The following is a 13,274-nucleotide window of genomic DNA, read 5'->3' as shown; positions in this document are numbered from 1 at the left end:
TTTTTTTTTTTTTTTTTTTTACCATATGTATATTGCGTTGGCCACTGAGCACTCATTTCGATTACGCCGAGAGGGGGGAGGCTTGTGACTTGCGCCGGTGCGACACGCTTGCAGGAGTTTTCTCCTGTGCGAACTCTCCGCTGTGCTTTCACACGTACAAGGAACAGCAGACCACCCATCGAAGCAATCCGTTTTGTTTGCTCCGTGTATACACCCCCTGCTGGGTCGACCTGGACCGCGGCGTCCCCGTTTCGCCATTCGCATCGTGTCGTGTTCTGTTGCATGGTACCCACCTTCGCGAGGGATCATCCGTTTGAACAGGGGCAACGCGGAGCGTCCATCAGGCGAGGAGTTTCCACCCCAGTGATCAGGTGCACGTCTTGTACAACATATATGTTAAGTTTCATCGTTTCGTTGTTTCGTTGTTTCTTTGTTTCATTTTTTCATTTTTTCTTGTTTCTTGTTTCTTTGCCTCTTTGTCTCTTTGTTTCTTTTTTTTTTTTTTTTTCTCCCCCCAATTGGTGCACACATTTTCAACAAAAATGAGCTGCACCTCTCTGTACTGTCGTGCCATTTTTTAAGACCCTGGAAGACGTCCCAACGTTTTCTCGGTTATGTCGAGTCGCCTTTGCACGCCCCTCCCGGTCGCAATCAATCCTCAGTGACTTGGCGCACGGGTGGTCCTGTGGACTAGTGCACAGACAGCGAGGACGGAGAAGACAGCGAAGACAGCGAAGGCAGCGAAGGCAGCGAAGGCAGCGAAGCGTGAAGGCTCACTCGGCGCGGCTGTTGCAAACCAGGCTAGCCAGCCGTTGTGTTATTTTCCCCCCACTAGCAGCATCGCTTGGTGGACCGCTTGCCGAAAGAATGCAACGCGCAGTTGCTGAAAAACAGCTTGCTCGTTGATTTACGCAGCCGATTGATCGCGTAGCGGACTGCCCAACTGACTCGCTAGCGAACAACCGCCTGTGCCCCATTTCGCTGCTTCACCGCGCAGCCGCGCAGCCACTCCACCGCTCAGCCACTCCACCGCTTATCCGCTCCACCGCTCAGCCACTCCACCGCTTATCCGCTCCACCGCTCAGCCACTCCACCGCTTATCCGCTCCACCGCTTCACCACACCATGAGTGAAAGGAAGGCGAAGGGAAAGGATGCCGCGAGAAAAAAAGGGAGCGTAATTTCAAATATCTCATGGTTCGGCTTTGTAACCTTCGAATGGATCACCATCATACTGAATAAGCTAAAAGCAGAAGATAATTTCAGTCTTCCCAAAATAGAAGAAGATGCAGCGATTGAATATTATTCGTACAAATTAGGGAATCATTTAAGAGGAGTTAAAAAAAGAAAGAGATCATGTGGCAGTGGTGGTACAGTGAATCCAAGAGAGAAATCTGATGGAGATGGTTTTAATGGAAAGTCAACCAAAGAGACATACTACTCGGTACAGAACAGAGGAATCACATGTGCCCTGTTGAAAACGTTTAGAAGTCAACTAAGTTGTATTACTCTCTTTTATGTGATGCACACTCTGTATCTCATTTTTGTGGCTCTATGTATAGAGAATTATATTCTCTTAATCAAGGGACAAGGGAGAGCATGGATCCCATTCTTTCAAGGATACAAAGAAATTGCATTTGGTTTATTCCTAGTTGTAGTGATATGCTTGGATGTGTTTTTTGACGCTATTGTAACCTTCTTTGATTACAGATTAAGGTTGAATATGGAGATTACACTGATGTATTTTTTGTATAAAATAAATTTAGAATACTTTAGGGGGAGGTTATTATCCAGCTCGTCTTATGTCGCAGTGGGAGATGTGCAGGACGGGGTCCCCATGTTAGGAGAGGCGGAAAAAGGGGAGGCGGAGGAGGGGGCGGCAAAGGGGGAAGCGGCAAAGGGGGAAGCGGCAAAGGGGGAAGCGGCAAAGGGGGACCACCCCTCGGTGCAAGTGGAGGGGGTTTCAAGCGGCCCGGTTGGTGAGGGGCCCCTCTCCTGCCAGCCGTTCGCGTGCCAGCCGGTGTCGTGCGACCCGATGGGGTGTGCAGTTGTTTCGGGGGATGCTGCTGCGAGAGACGCTATTGCGAGGGAACCCAGCGGCGCACGCAGCGAGTCGTTAGAACGAGCGGGTAAAGAAGAATCCCCCGCGTGCGAAGAAGAATCCCCTCCGCGCGAAGAAGAAAAAGAAAAAACAGACAACGACGCATGCGATATCAACATATACAACATCATGTTCGTGGACACGCCCTTCCTTATCTACTTCATCAGTTCCATGATAGATTTCTGCAACATGCTAATTAAATTCATTATTTCTTTTTACATGTTTTATTTCAAAATGGGAAGAGAAGCAGTTGTGAACGGCATACTGTTGATTCTATTTCTCTACAGTCTCATGATTGTATTCGAATTGGCATCTAGCTTCTTTAAAATAAAACACCTCAAATGTAGAGATGCTCGTATAAGTAACATGCATCATATCCTGAAGGAATACAAATTAGTGAAGATGTTCAATTGGGAAGCGATAGCATTTGACTATGTAAATAGACATCGAAAAAAAGAAATGAAAATATGCACAATCAGAATTTATCTCAATTCTTTGAGTAATTATATGAATGCGATTTCCATGAATGTTGTGGAAGTTGCCATTTTTTTTATTTTTATTAAAGGAGAGTTAAATAGCAATAAACCAATCAACATCAGTTCCATTATCACTCCTTTATTTTTGTATAAGTCACTCATTGCTGGTATGTCGAACCTCCCCAATATCATTAATAACTTACTCGAGGGGACGATAAATATTGGGAGAATCAACAAGTACATTCACCACTATATGTTCCAGTTTGAGTCCACCGAAGGTCGTGCCTGCTCCTCTGAGGATGACTACCAGATTGGGATCCACGCCTCTACTGCCACCCCCGGGGGAAGCGGCGGGGGAAGCGGCGGGGGCAAGCACTGTGAGGACGCCAACTGGAGGAACTTCATCAAATATATGATTTTCAACAAAGGTTATAGAAAAACCGTCGGGGGTAAGAACAGCAGTAACAGGACCTACTACTACAGCAGCGACCAGGGGGGAGGGCAGAAGGGAAGCCGCCCCGGGGGGGATCCACTTGGAGGAATAGCTACCGGGAAAGGAGAAGCAAAAGGAGAAGCAAAAGGAGCAGGAAAAGAAGCCGCAAAGGGAGCCCCCAAAGCAGCCGCAGTGACGGTCGGGGCAGGTGCGGCCCACCAACCCGCGGACGTGATTTTAAAGATGAACAGGTGCTACTTCTCTACGGAGAAGCCGGCCACGGGAAGAGGTCGAGACGCCAGCCGAGACGCCAGCCGCGACGCCAGCCGAGATGTCAGCCGCGACGCCCGCCGCGACCCCAGCCGAGACCCCAGCCGAGACCCCAGCGCGGGAGACGCGCTTCTCAAGAACGTTAACCTGACGGTGAAGAACAACACCCTGGTGGTGATTCTAGGGAATGTGGGTTCTGGGAAGACGCTGTTCTTTAACTCCCTGCTGGGGAAGCTGAGGCTGTCACAAGGGAGCTGCTACGTGAAGAACTTCGCCCATGATAACATGCCCGTGATGTACGTGCCACAGTTCTATTGGGTAACCATCGGCACCATCCGATCCATGATTCTTTTTGGAAATAGATTCGACCCCTTTCTCTACTACCGAGCCATTGTGCAGAGCGAGCTTATAAACGACATGAATACGTTTAAGAGGAAGGACTTAAGGTACGTGAATGACGAGCACAGTCTCAGCAAAGGACAGAAAGCGAGAATTTGCTTAGCCAGGGCGCTGTACCATCATTATATACACATGAGCGATTTGATGATTGATTACGAGAGAGATGTCCGCGTGAATGAGAAGTGGCGTGAAAGAGGCATCTCGGAAAATTTGTACAAAACGGGGAGTTCCTTGTCTAGAGGGCCCAGTGGTGGCGGTGGCGATTGCGGTGATGGAGGCGGTGACGGAGGCGGGCCCCACCCCCAGGGAGGGAAAAGAAAGAGTGTCTTCGTCAAAGGAGACACACACACAGATCATGCGGGAAAAAAAAGAACCTCAGATGATGAACCCTCATCGGTGGAGGAGAAATACGAACTACAGGACGTGGATAATTCGACTAACTATACCTTCAACACAGGTAATATGACCAGCACGTGCTCACATGTTAGTCGAGAGAAAAATGCAGCAGGGGAAGAGGACGAATACGAACAGCAGCAACACCATGGAGGAGGAAGCAGTAACGATGTGATTATTGGACCAGCAGGGGAGATATACACACAGAATAGGGACCTGTTTAAGAAGAACTCTCTCCTAAAGGACTGCCTGGACCAGGAGCAGATCTCCTATCTGTACCTCCTCGATGATCTGTTCTGTGCATTGGATCCATGCGTATCGAAAAATATTTTTTACAACCTTTTCTGCAGTCAAGAAAACGTGCAAGGGTATAAGAAGCACTGTGGGTTTATCCTGACGGCCAACCAGAATATATGGAACAGCTTTCTGGAGGAGGATGTCGTTCGCGAGCTTCAATATGGTGTCGAAATTTATCGCCTGCAGAACCGCTCGCTGGTGTACGAGGGGGACATCCATACCTACATGAGGAAGAAGGGGATCGTGCCGCACCGCGGCGAGCGCCCCAAGGAGGGCTCCTCCCCGGGCTCCGCTAGCGCAGCGAGCGCAGCGAACGCAGTTAGTGAAGCTAACACAGCCAACACCGCTAACACAGCCAACAGAGGCGCTCCCCCCTCCGCGCGGCCGACAGCCACACTCAACATCACGAGCAAAATGCTGGAGTTCTTCTCAGACCAACAGAGCGGAAGTAAGATCAGCCGCAAAAATAGCAGCAAAAATGGCAGCAAAAGTAGCCCCAAAAATGACATGAAGTACCAAAAGTTTGTTATGCTGAAGGAACTGAAGAGTACCTACTCGTGCAAACTGGAACCCCTGGACTCCGTGTCTGTGCATGGATTCGGGCGGAAGTACACCACGGTCACACAGAACTACGTAGAGAAGCGTGAAGAAAAAATGATGAATACGATGCGCAGCGTGAGTATTAGTAGTTTGGGAAGTACACGTAAAGCGACGATTATGAACTACGCCGAGGTACTAGTGAAGGAGAAGAAGAGTCGTGGTGGGGGGACACGCGATAGGAACAACAAATGCAACCTCTCCTTTGAGCAGGATGACAAAATAACGCTGCACGAGTTTGAAAAGGTTAGCAAGGTGCTACAGGCACAGCTGAAGGATAATTATATGTATGAGTATATGGGAAACCACGAAAGCGAAAATGAGGATGAAGAAGAAGAGCTACGATTTAAGGGCAACATAAAATGGGAGACGTTTGTTTGGTACTTGCGAATGATAGGGAACTTCCTCATAGCAGTTATTCTCCTGTTCATGATAGCCTCTATCTTTACAGACGAAATAAAAAATATGCTGCTCTTTATGGCAAGCACAGTAATTAAAAGTGAAGAACAGAATGACTCAGAAATTTTAAAAAAGCAATTAGTATATCTCAAATTCTTTGTCCTTCTACCCTGCGTATCGTTGGTCACCACGTTAATTTCTTTTATGCTGATAGCCCACGGAATAGCAATATCAGCTGTCAAAGTCCACACAGAAGTACTTATGAGCATTCTCTACGCCCCTATACATGCCTTCTACAGCAATAATCTGGGAAATATAATAAATCGATTCATCACAGATATAAATGTAATGGATAATGGAATCATCAAAAGGATATACAAAACTTTTTACACATTTTTTCGTTTTCTTTTTACAATTTTTCTCCTAAATTATATGGTTTATCAGACTGTGTATGTATTTCCGATAATAATTTTTTTAATATATTTTTGTGTTTTTCAAAGATATTCAAGGGGATGCAAGGAAGCTCAACGAGGATACCTAAGTAGTCACGCTCCTCTGTGTACCATCTACAGTAATACCATAATGGGGAAGGAGATTATCAACCTGTATAAGAAGAACAAATATTTTCTAGACTTGTATGCTAAGAGGGTGTTTGATTTTAAGAACTATACCATTTTTAAGTGGTGTTTAACTATATGGGCTTCTCTATACGTACAACTGATCGTGTTGTGTTTGACCGCTTTTTATATCATATATCCCTATGTGTTGTACCCTTACCTTGGGAACAAGCAGGACTCTAACATCATGAATCAGGAGAAAAATGCGAGCACTATTGGGTACTGTATTACCTTTTCTTGCAGCTTGGGGTTTATCATTAAGTCTCTCCTGTATGACTACACGCACGTGGAGAAGGAGATGTGCAGCACGCAGCGTTTGGAGGAGTGCTCGCAGATGATTAACGAGCCTGTGGGTTATGGCGATGAGGGGGAAGTGCTCCCCACGCAGGTGCCGCCGCCTGGTTCGGCAAACGCCGCCAGGCCAAACGCCGCCAGGCCAAACGGAGTGCCAGTAGACTCCGCCGAGGTAAACTCCGCCAAGGCAAACTCCGCCACGCCGAGCTGCGCCACGCCGGAGAACGGCAAAGCCAAGTATGGCCTCCACTTCGAAAACGTGTTCGTGAGTTACAAAAAAAAAATCTTCATCGATAAGTCACGCAACCTGTACTACTACGCGAACGAAAAGTCCTGCCTACGTAACATGAATATCTACGCATTGAAAGGACAGAAAATAGGCATCGTAGGAAGATCGGGGGCAGGAAAAAGCACTACCATTCTCTCCGTGTTGGGTCTCATACCCACAACCCGAGGAACCATATCGATTGAAGGAAGAGACATCAAATCTATGAGTCTGGAGGAGAAAAAAAGTATCATTGGTCTTCTCCCCCAATCCTCTTTTGTATTCTTTCATTGGAATATACGTACTTATATAGACCCCTACAGTAACTTCACAGATAAGGAAATTATGGATGCTTTTAAATTAATTGGAATAAATTTACGGAACGAGGATCTATATAAATACGTTTATAAACAGAAGAAGAAGGAGTCTCATGAGGAGAGGGAAATGCTTAAGGGAAGGGAGAAGTATGAGAGGGGTAACTCATCCACAGTAACCAACTTTTTATCCGTTTCGGATGATTGCATTCGTTACTTAGCATTAGTGAGGCTTTTCCTAAACAGACATACATACAAGCTGGTGTTAATCGATGAGATCCCTGTCCTTAACTTAAATTTGAGCAATAGTAATGCCAATAATTTTTTCTCCAGCGACGTGAAATCGTTTGAGTATATTATACGGAACTACTTCTCACACATCACTGTGTTGATTATCGCTCATGATGCCAGCACGCTCTCCTGCTGCGATGTCATTTACGTCGTGGCCAAGGGCGAGGTTTCGTACAAGTGTAGCTACTCCGAGATCAAGACGCAGAAGTCGCTCGCCGCTCTCATTCAGCAGCAGATGGAGTGATGCGCGGAGGTGAGCGGCCAGCCAATCGGTTTGAGCGGTTTGAGCGGCTTGAGCGGCCAGCTGATCGGCTTGAGCGACCACCAACCCTAGCTTCCTTTTTTTTCCCCTTTCAAAACGCGCGAGTGCCAGCGCCATGTCGAGTTCTTTTGGAGTCTGCCCGAATCCGGCGAGGGGTCCTTTTTGAGCCCCTTTCGAGACGCTTTCGAGTTTTTTTTTTTTTTGAATTCATATACACACACTTGTGGGTTGCAACGTTGAGCAGGCCCATGTTGAGCGGGCCCACGTTGAGCAGGCCCACTTTGCACGCACCCAGATTGTATATCCACGTTGTGCACCCACTTTACGCACCCATTTTGTGCACCCATTTTGTGCACCCATTTTACGCACCCATTTTACGCACCCACATTGCATACCCCTTTTGCATACCCCTTTTGTGCACCCAATTTTGACCTCGGCCCCGAGTTGATGATGCATGACTCGCTGCCCTCTTTCGAGTTGGCCCGTTCTGCTGTACCTTACACCGTTTTGCGGCCCCTTTTTGAGTAGCCCATTTGGCGGCCATCCTTGAGTCGACTTCCACATGAACATTTTTTTAAATCCCCAGAGGGCGCTTTTATGCAGTTGCTCCGTTGTCTCTGCCCGAAGGCACGCACCCCAAGCGGTTGCCTCAAAGCGGTTGCCTCAAAGCGGTTGTCCCCACGCGGTTGCCGCCATGCGGTCACCCCCACTTCTCCCTCACGCGCCAGCCGAGTGGGCAGCACCAACTCGCTGCGCCCCCTCCCCGCTGTGCACGTAAGACACCTCGAGCACCCGCCGAACGCGCTTCTCAAACCGCGACAACTCCCTGCACAGCACCTCGTTCTCCTCCTTCATCTCAATCTCGATTAGAGAGCCCAACAGATCAGGAATAAAGGATGGAAAAAAGTAATAAAAGTGCAACATAGCAGGTATAATGGACGCCACAAATTCGTCTACGTAAGGTCTGAAGCATCTCTGCAAGCAACTCTTAAAGTAGCAGCATAGGCTCTTCTTGTAACATTCCATCACCATTCTTTCATTATTGGCATTTACAATAAAATAAAATACAACCAGCTGTGTGTAGAAGGTCGTTTTGTCCAATACATTGTATGGCTTCAGAACGGGTTCTTTTTTTCTTATGTAAATTTTCTTGTAGTAGTTTACGCTGTCTTCTAAGTTGAAGCTGTCGCTTGTGATAGCTGCCATATTATTTGCGAGGTAGTGGAACACGGTGTGGAATGCGTCCGGGCGGAGGTAGAAGGAGAGATAGAAGGCGCTCTGTGTGTCGAACCCCGACTCGCATAGACTCTGCAGGCTGCTCGCACTCAGCGTCTTCACCAGCGTGTCCATTTTCTTTAGGAAGAAATTGAGGTCTCCGAGGATTGGCCCGGTTCGTTCGGCTCTCCTTCCCGCTTCGTGCCGGGAGTCTGCCTCTTCCTGCGCCTCGTGCCGGGAGTCTGCCCCTTCCCCCGCTTCGTGCCGGGAGTCTGCCTCTTCCTGCGCCTCGTGCCGCGTATCTGCCCCTTCCTCCGCTTCGTGCCGGGAGTCTGCCCCTTCTTCCGCTTCGTACCGCGTACCTGCCTCTCCCCCGCGCAGGCTCAGCACAAACTGCGCCACGGCCGTCTCCTGCAGAGCCGTGATGTCCTCTACGTTCAGCGGCAGGAAGTCTTCCACACACAGCCGGGGTGGCATCAACGACAAGTAGCTCTGTAGCTTTGTAAAAATAAAACCCACCAAGCTATCCAGGCAGTTGTGCCTCACCAGCAGCTGGGCATACTTGGGCGAAATTCTCAGGAAGAAATTTAATGGGTTCTGGAACACGGAGATGTAGTGTGCGCAGAGCTGTTCGTCCAGCAGGTCCCTCATCACTTGGGCGAAGTTGCGCATGCGGGCAGGGGGGTCTGCGCCGGGATGGGGGCTTCCTACATGAGTTCTAACCATATCGGGGGTGCCCACATCAGGGGTGCCCACATCGGGGGTGTCCACATCGGGAGTGCCCACATTGAGAGTGCCCACATTGAGAGTGCCCACATCGGGAGTGCCCACATCGGGGGTGCCCACATCGGGAGTGCCTACAGTTGAACCACTTCCCACAGCGCCGCCCCCATTCAAGAAAATCACCTCAATGAAGGTAATCACCAGCAGGCAGTTCCGCAGCAACGAGCTTTCCAACCCCATGATGATTACTCCATCCGGAGCACAAGCTACTGAGTTCTTCTCTACACCGCCAAGGAAAAGCCTACCCATTGCTTCTCTTGCCTTCACAATTTGGGCGTATAAACCATTTGTAGCTTCCAAAGGGGAGTAACTTCCCGAGGATTCAACTATGCATGTATCCACAACGTCACCATTGATGTAGCAGTCTCCATTCTCTTCCTCATCCATCTCAGTGTTCCCTACCCCTGTAGAAAACTGCGTGAAGATAATTTCGGGTAACAACGCATGAACGCATTCGTACCACTTTTGAAAAAAAAAGCAACTTAATTGAGAATCCCTTCTGCAGAAGTTCAAGCAACTCTTCCATGGAAGGGTGTGCAAAATGACCAGGTAGTTAATCTCCCTATATCTATAACATACGGAAGTGTGGACTCGAGCAATAGCATACATCAGGAGAGTATAAAAATAACAACATATTTCATTTTTACTTGATTTAATAAATTTTTTCGTGATGTAGATGATGTGTTGGGAATAATAATCTTCACTAGAGGTACTCTCCTTTGAGACAGAGTCGATGCTTCTCCTCTTTCCTTTCCACTCCGTTTGTGATAAGTCCACGTAACTGTACTGGTTGTGCTTCACTAGGTTCATCTCATCTATCTGTGTTAATCTACAACTTGGGGGAGAGATCCCTTTTTGGGTACCACTCCAGGTGAAAGGATAATCGTTGCATGCTCTCCTCAATAGTTGGCTTTTCTTCTCCCCCCGGGCATTACTCTGATTATCCTCTCCAAGGAATGGATTAACAGCACCCTTCACTTTGCTCCTCCTGGAGAGACTGCTTCTTCTCCCCATGAGGATAGTCCCCCTGGGATAATCAAAAAGGAAAAGAAATCCCTGCACAAAAGTGTAACTTAGAAGAGAAGGCAAAACGGCGTTGTTCTTCTCGCTATACTTCTCAGCAAATTTGACATAAACATCCACCAAAATGAAATAAACAGGAAAGAGGTGGAATTTCTTTCGGTAATCACTTATGGAGAGTACTTCCCCTTGGTAGAAAATCCAGGTGGACATTATATGCATTAGCTCAAATATGTATGCACCTATCCTCAAGGACATACTGTCGAAGTAATGCCTTATGCTTTTCTTCACATCGTGTATTGGCTTGGATAGGTACTTGAGTATATTTTTAAAAAGAATTTTCAAAATAATTAGGGGTAGTTTGAGGAGGTCCTTTTTTATGTTCATCGATAGGTAGCACAGGATGTCCATCAGCTTGTTTTCGTTGGACGCGTACTCCAGCACTTCTTTCCTAAGTGCGCGCCTCTTGGCGAGCGCCGCTCCAAGTAAGTCTCCACGTAAGTCTTCGCGCAAGTCTTCGCGCAAATCTCCATGAACGTCTCCACGTAAGTCCCCACGCGGGTGGCTGGCCGGGCCGCCATCCAACTCGTCCGCCAATCTGTCAGACAAGCCTCCTGCCAACCCTCCACCCAAACGGCTGTTGCCGCTGCCTGCAACGCTTCCGCTAACTCTTCCGCCAACTCTTCCGCTGACTCTTCCACCAACGCTGCCGCCAACGCTGCCGCCAACGCTAGTGGCGCCCCTCTCCGCGCGCGCGTACTCCTGCACAGCCTCGTAACGCACCTTCAGGACGCTCGAAATGGTCAGGCACAAAAGTGCGCTCTTCCTCCTCAGCCTCAACAGATTCATTAGCTGGAAAATGACATCATTTTCCACCAACTTGATAAGCGTAAAGCTCCACACATCACTCAAGCGAAGTAGGTTCATGTGCAGGAGGACTGATACAAGCGTTGCATTTTTTCTGCATGTCTGTCCATTGACGGTGGATGATAAATAATTTTTATAACTCGTCACATCACTGTGTAGGTTGTACTCATAGGGGTGTGCCGTGGTGGCTTGTTGGTTACTCTCTAGATGATCATACTTTACTGTGTATTCCTTCCTGTTGTTAACTACGTTGTAGCAGCTCATGTGGACGTACTTTACTATGCACGAGGCGTTGAAGAAGGACTCCTTCTTCGTGGTGCGCATGATTAAGTCGTCCTTGTCGGACAGGTAGGTGGACACGAACTGAGCGATGGGGCGGTGCTCCGGGGGGGGTGGAGGCCCATTGGGAAGCGGTCCACCGCGTAGCGACCCACCCAGTAGCTGCGCCCTTGCGGGCTCCAGCACAGCACGGAAGAAGCTCTCCTCCTGTTGCCTGAACAAGTCAGGCGAATTGGCACATCGAATGAGAGATACCAAAATGAGTCTCAACTTGACGGAAAGCTCGCAGTCACATTTGTCGATAAAATGGAGTAGCAGATAAATGTCCATCGCATAAGTTGGCTGTTCACATTGGAGTAATTTCTTTATTTTTTCAAGAGGAGGGACAAAAAAAACGAATTCTCCATCACACAAATCTTCAACAGAAAGGTAAAGAAAAAAGGAAAACTCGTACCAATTGCTTTCCTTCCTGTATGTCCAAAAATCCATCTCCCAAGTGTTTGGATTATTGAATAAAAAAAGATCATGTAAAAAGGAAAAGACGTAGTTTAACATCCGATGAATAGCAGAACGATCACACAGGTTAAGGAGGAAGTATCGCAAACACTTAAAATCGTAAATTTTTTTTTTATTTTTTCTGACATGAAGATTTATTGCTTCCCATTCTATAATAATTTCCATCGTGTTAAAAATGTTTTTTTTCATTCCCTTCTTCCATTTTTTGTATATCATAAAATAAAAAAAAGGACATCTTTTTTTTTTGTACACATGAAGCAATACAGAAATGAGCATGTGCATGTAGCACCTGTCCATGTCTATGGGTGGGGGGGACTTCATCATCACGTCTGTGACCAGATTCGTCACGTATATGTTGTGCACAAGGGGGTGTATCAAACTGAATAAAATTTCAAACTCTCTTTTTTGGTTAATAAATATAATGTCATTTAGGTGGGCTATGTCCATACTTGGTTTGGCCTCACCTGTGGGTGCTCCGTCAAGTGGGCCGCCAACTGAGCCGCCAATTGAGCCGCCAATTGGACCTCCACACTCGGTGTTGCCACCTCCCCACCCCGCTTTCTCACTCGCGTGGAGCCTCACCACACGGAACAACTGTACGAGGAAAAGATCCACAACTCTTTGGGGATCTCTCTCGATGTCATCTCCTAAAGTAGCAGGCAGCAAGTATGGCCATTCCAATGTGTGCAGTCCATCCTGTCCACCCACCCATTCGAGTGGACTCCCCTCCCTCAATCTCTTCACAAACTCACATACATATTTAAAATTCACAAACGCAAAAGTATTAATCGTGTCGAGGTACTCCCCCCTTGTTGAAATATCCCTCCAGATCTTACCCACAGCTTTGTTCTTTCCCTTATACAAATTGTTAAACCTTAAAAGGGCGAAGAAGTACTTCTTCAGCTTCCTCCTTTTGACACTCCTCTCTATGGACTTAAAGTGTTTTTTCTCGAGCAGCTCCACGATGTTCATTTTGGCAGAGGAGAGCAATTCATACGTATGTACACGTCCATATATATGTTAGTTACTTCCTCTTGCATGTTACTCTTTCGGTCGTTCCCCTTCCACAGCTCAGCTGCGCATTTTATACTTCCCGCAAAGTGGAGAAAATCGCCTGAACAAGTCAGGTAAAAGGGACAACAAATGGAGAGAACAATAAAAAAAAAAAAAAAAAAAAAAAAGTAAAAA

General features: G+C 47.4%; 2 protein-coding genes across 2 annotated transcripts; one reads left to right on the top strand and one right to left on the bottom strand.

The window, feature by feature from the left end:
- Window positions 1-1,124: 1,124 nt before the first annotated feature.
- PCYB_145480 (multidrug resistance associated protein) lies at window positions 1,125-7,388 on the top strand (the record flags this gene model as incomplete). Its single annotated transcript, XM_004225019.1, has 2 exons — window positions 1,125-1,837; window positions 2,267-7,388. The coding sequence occupies 2 exons, from the start codon at window positions 1,125-1,127 to the stop codon at window positions 7,386-7,388; spliced, it is 5,835 nt and encodes a 1,944-aa protein (XP_004225067.1).
- Window positions 7,389-8,123: 735 nt separating this feature from the next.
- Window positions 8,124-13,058, bottom strand: PCYB_145470 (hypothetical protein; the record flags this gene model as incomplete). The annotated part of the gene is made up of 4 exons (XM_004225018.1): window positions 8,124-9,808; window positions 10,052-10,214; window positions 10,366-10,431; window positions 10,497-13,058. 2 exons carry the CDS (start codon window positions 13,056-13,058, stop codon window positions 10,366-10,368), a joined length of 2,628 nt encoding a protein of 875 aa, XP_004225066.1. The 3' UTR covers window positions 8,124-9,808; window positions 10,052-10,214.
- Window positions 13,059-13,274: the final 216 nt, after the last annotated feature.

Source organism: Plasmodium cynomolgi, chromosome 14 (assembly GCF_000321355.1).
Source record: "Plasmodium cynomolgi strain B DNA, chromosome 14, whole genome shotgun sequence".
NCBI lineage: Eukaryota > Apicomplexa > Aconoidasida > Haemosporida > Plasmodiidae > Plasmodium > Plasmodium cynomolgi.
The sequence above is the reverse complement of the archived record's forward strand: the minus strand, read 5'-3'. Positions and strand labels throughout refer to the sequence as shown.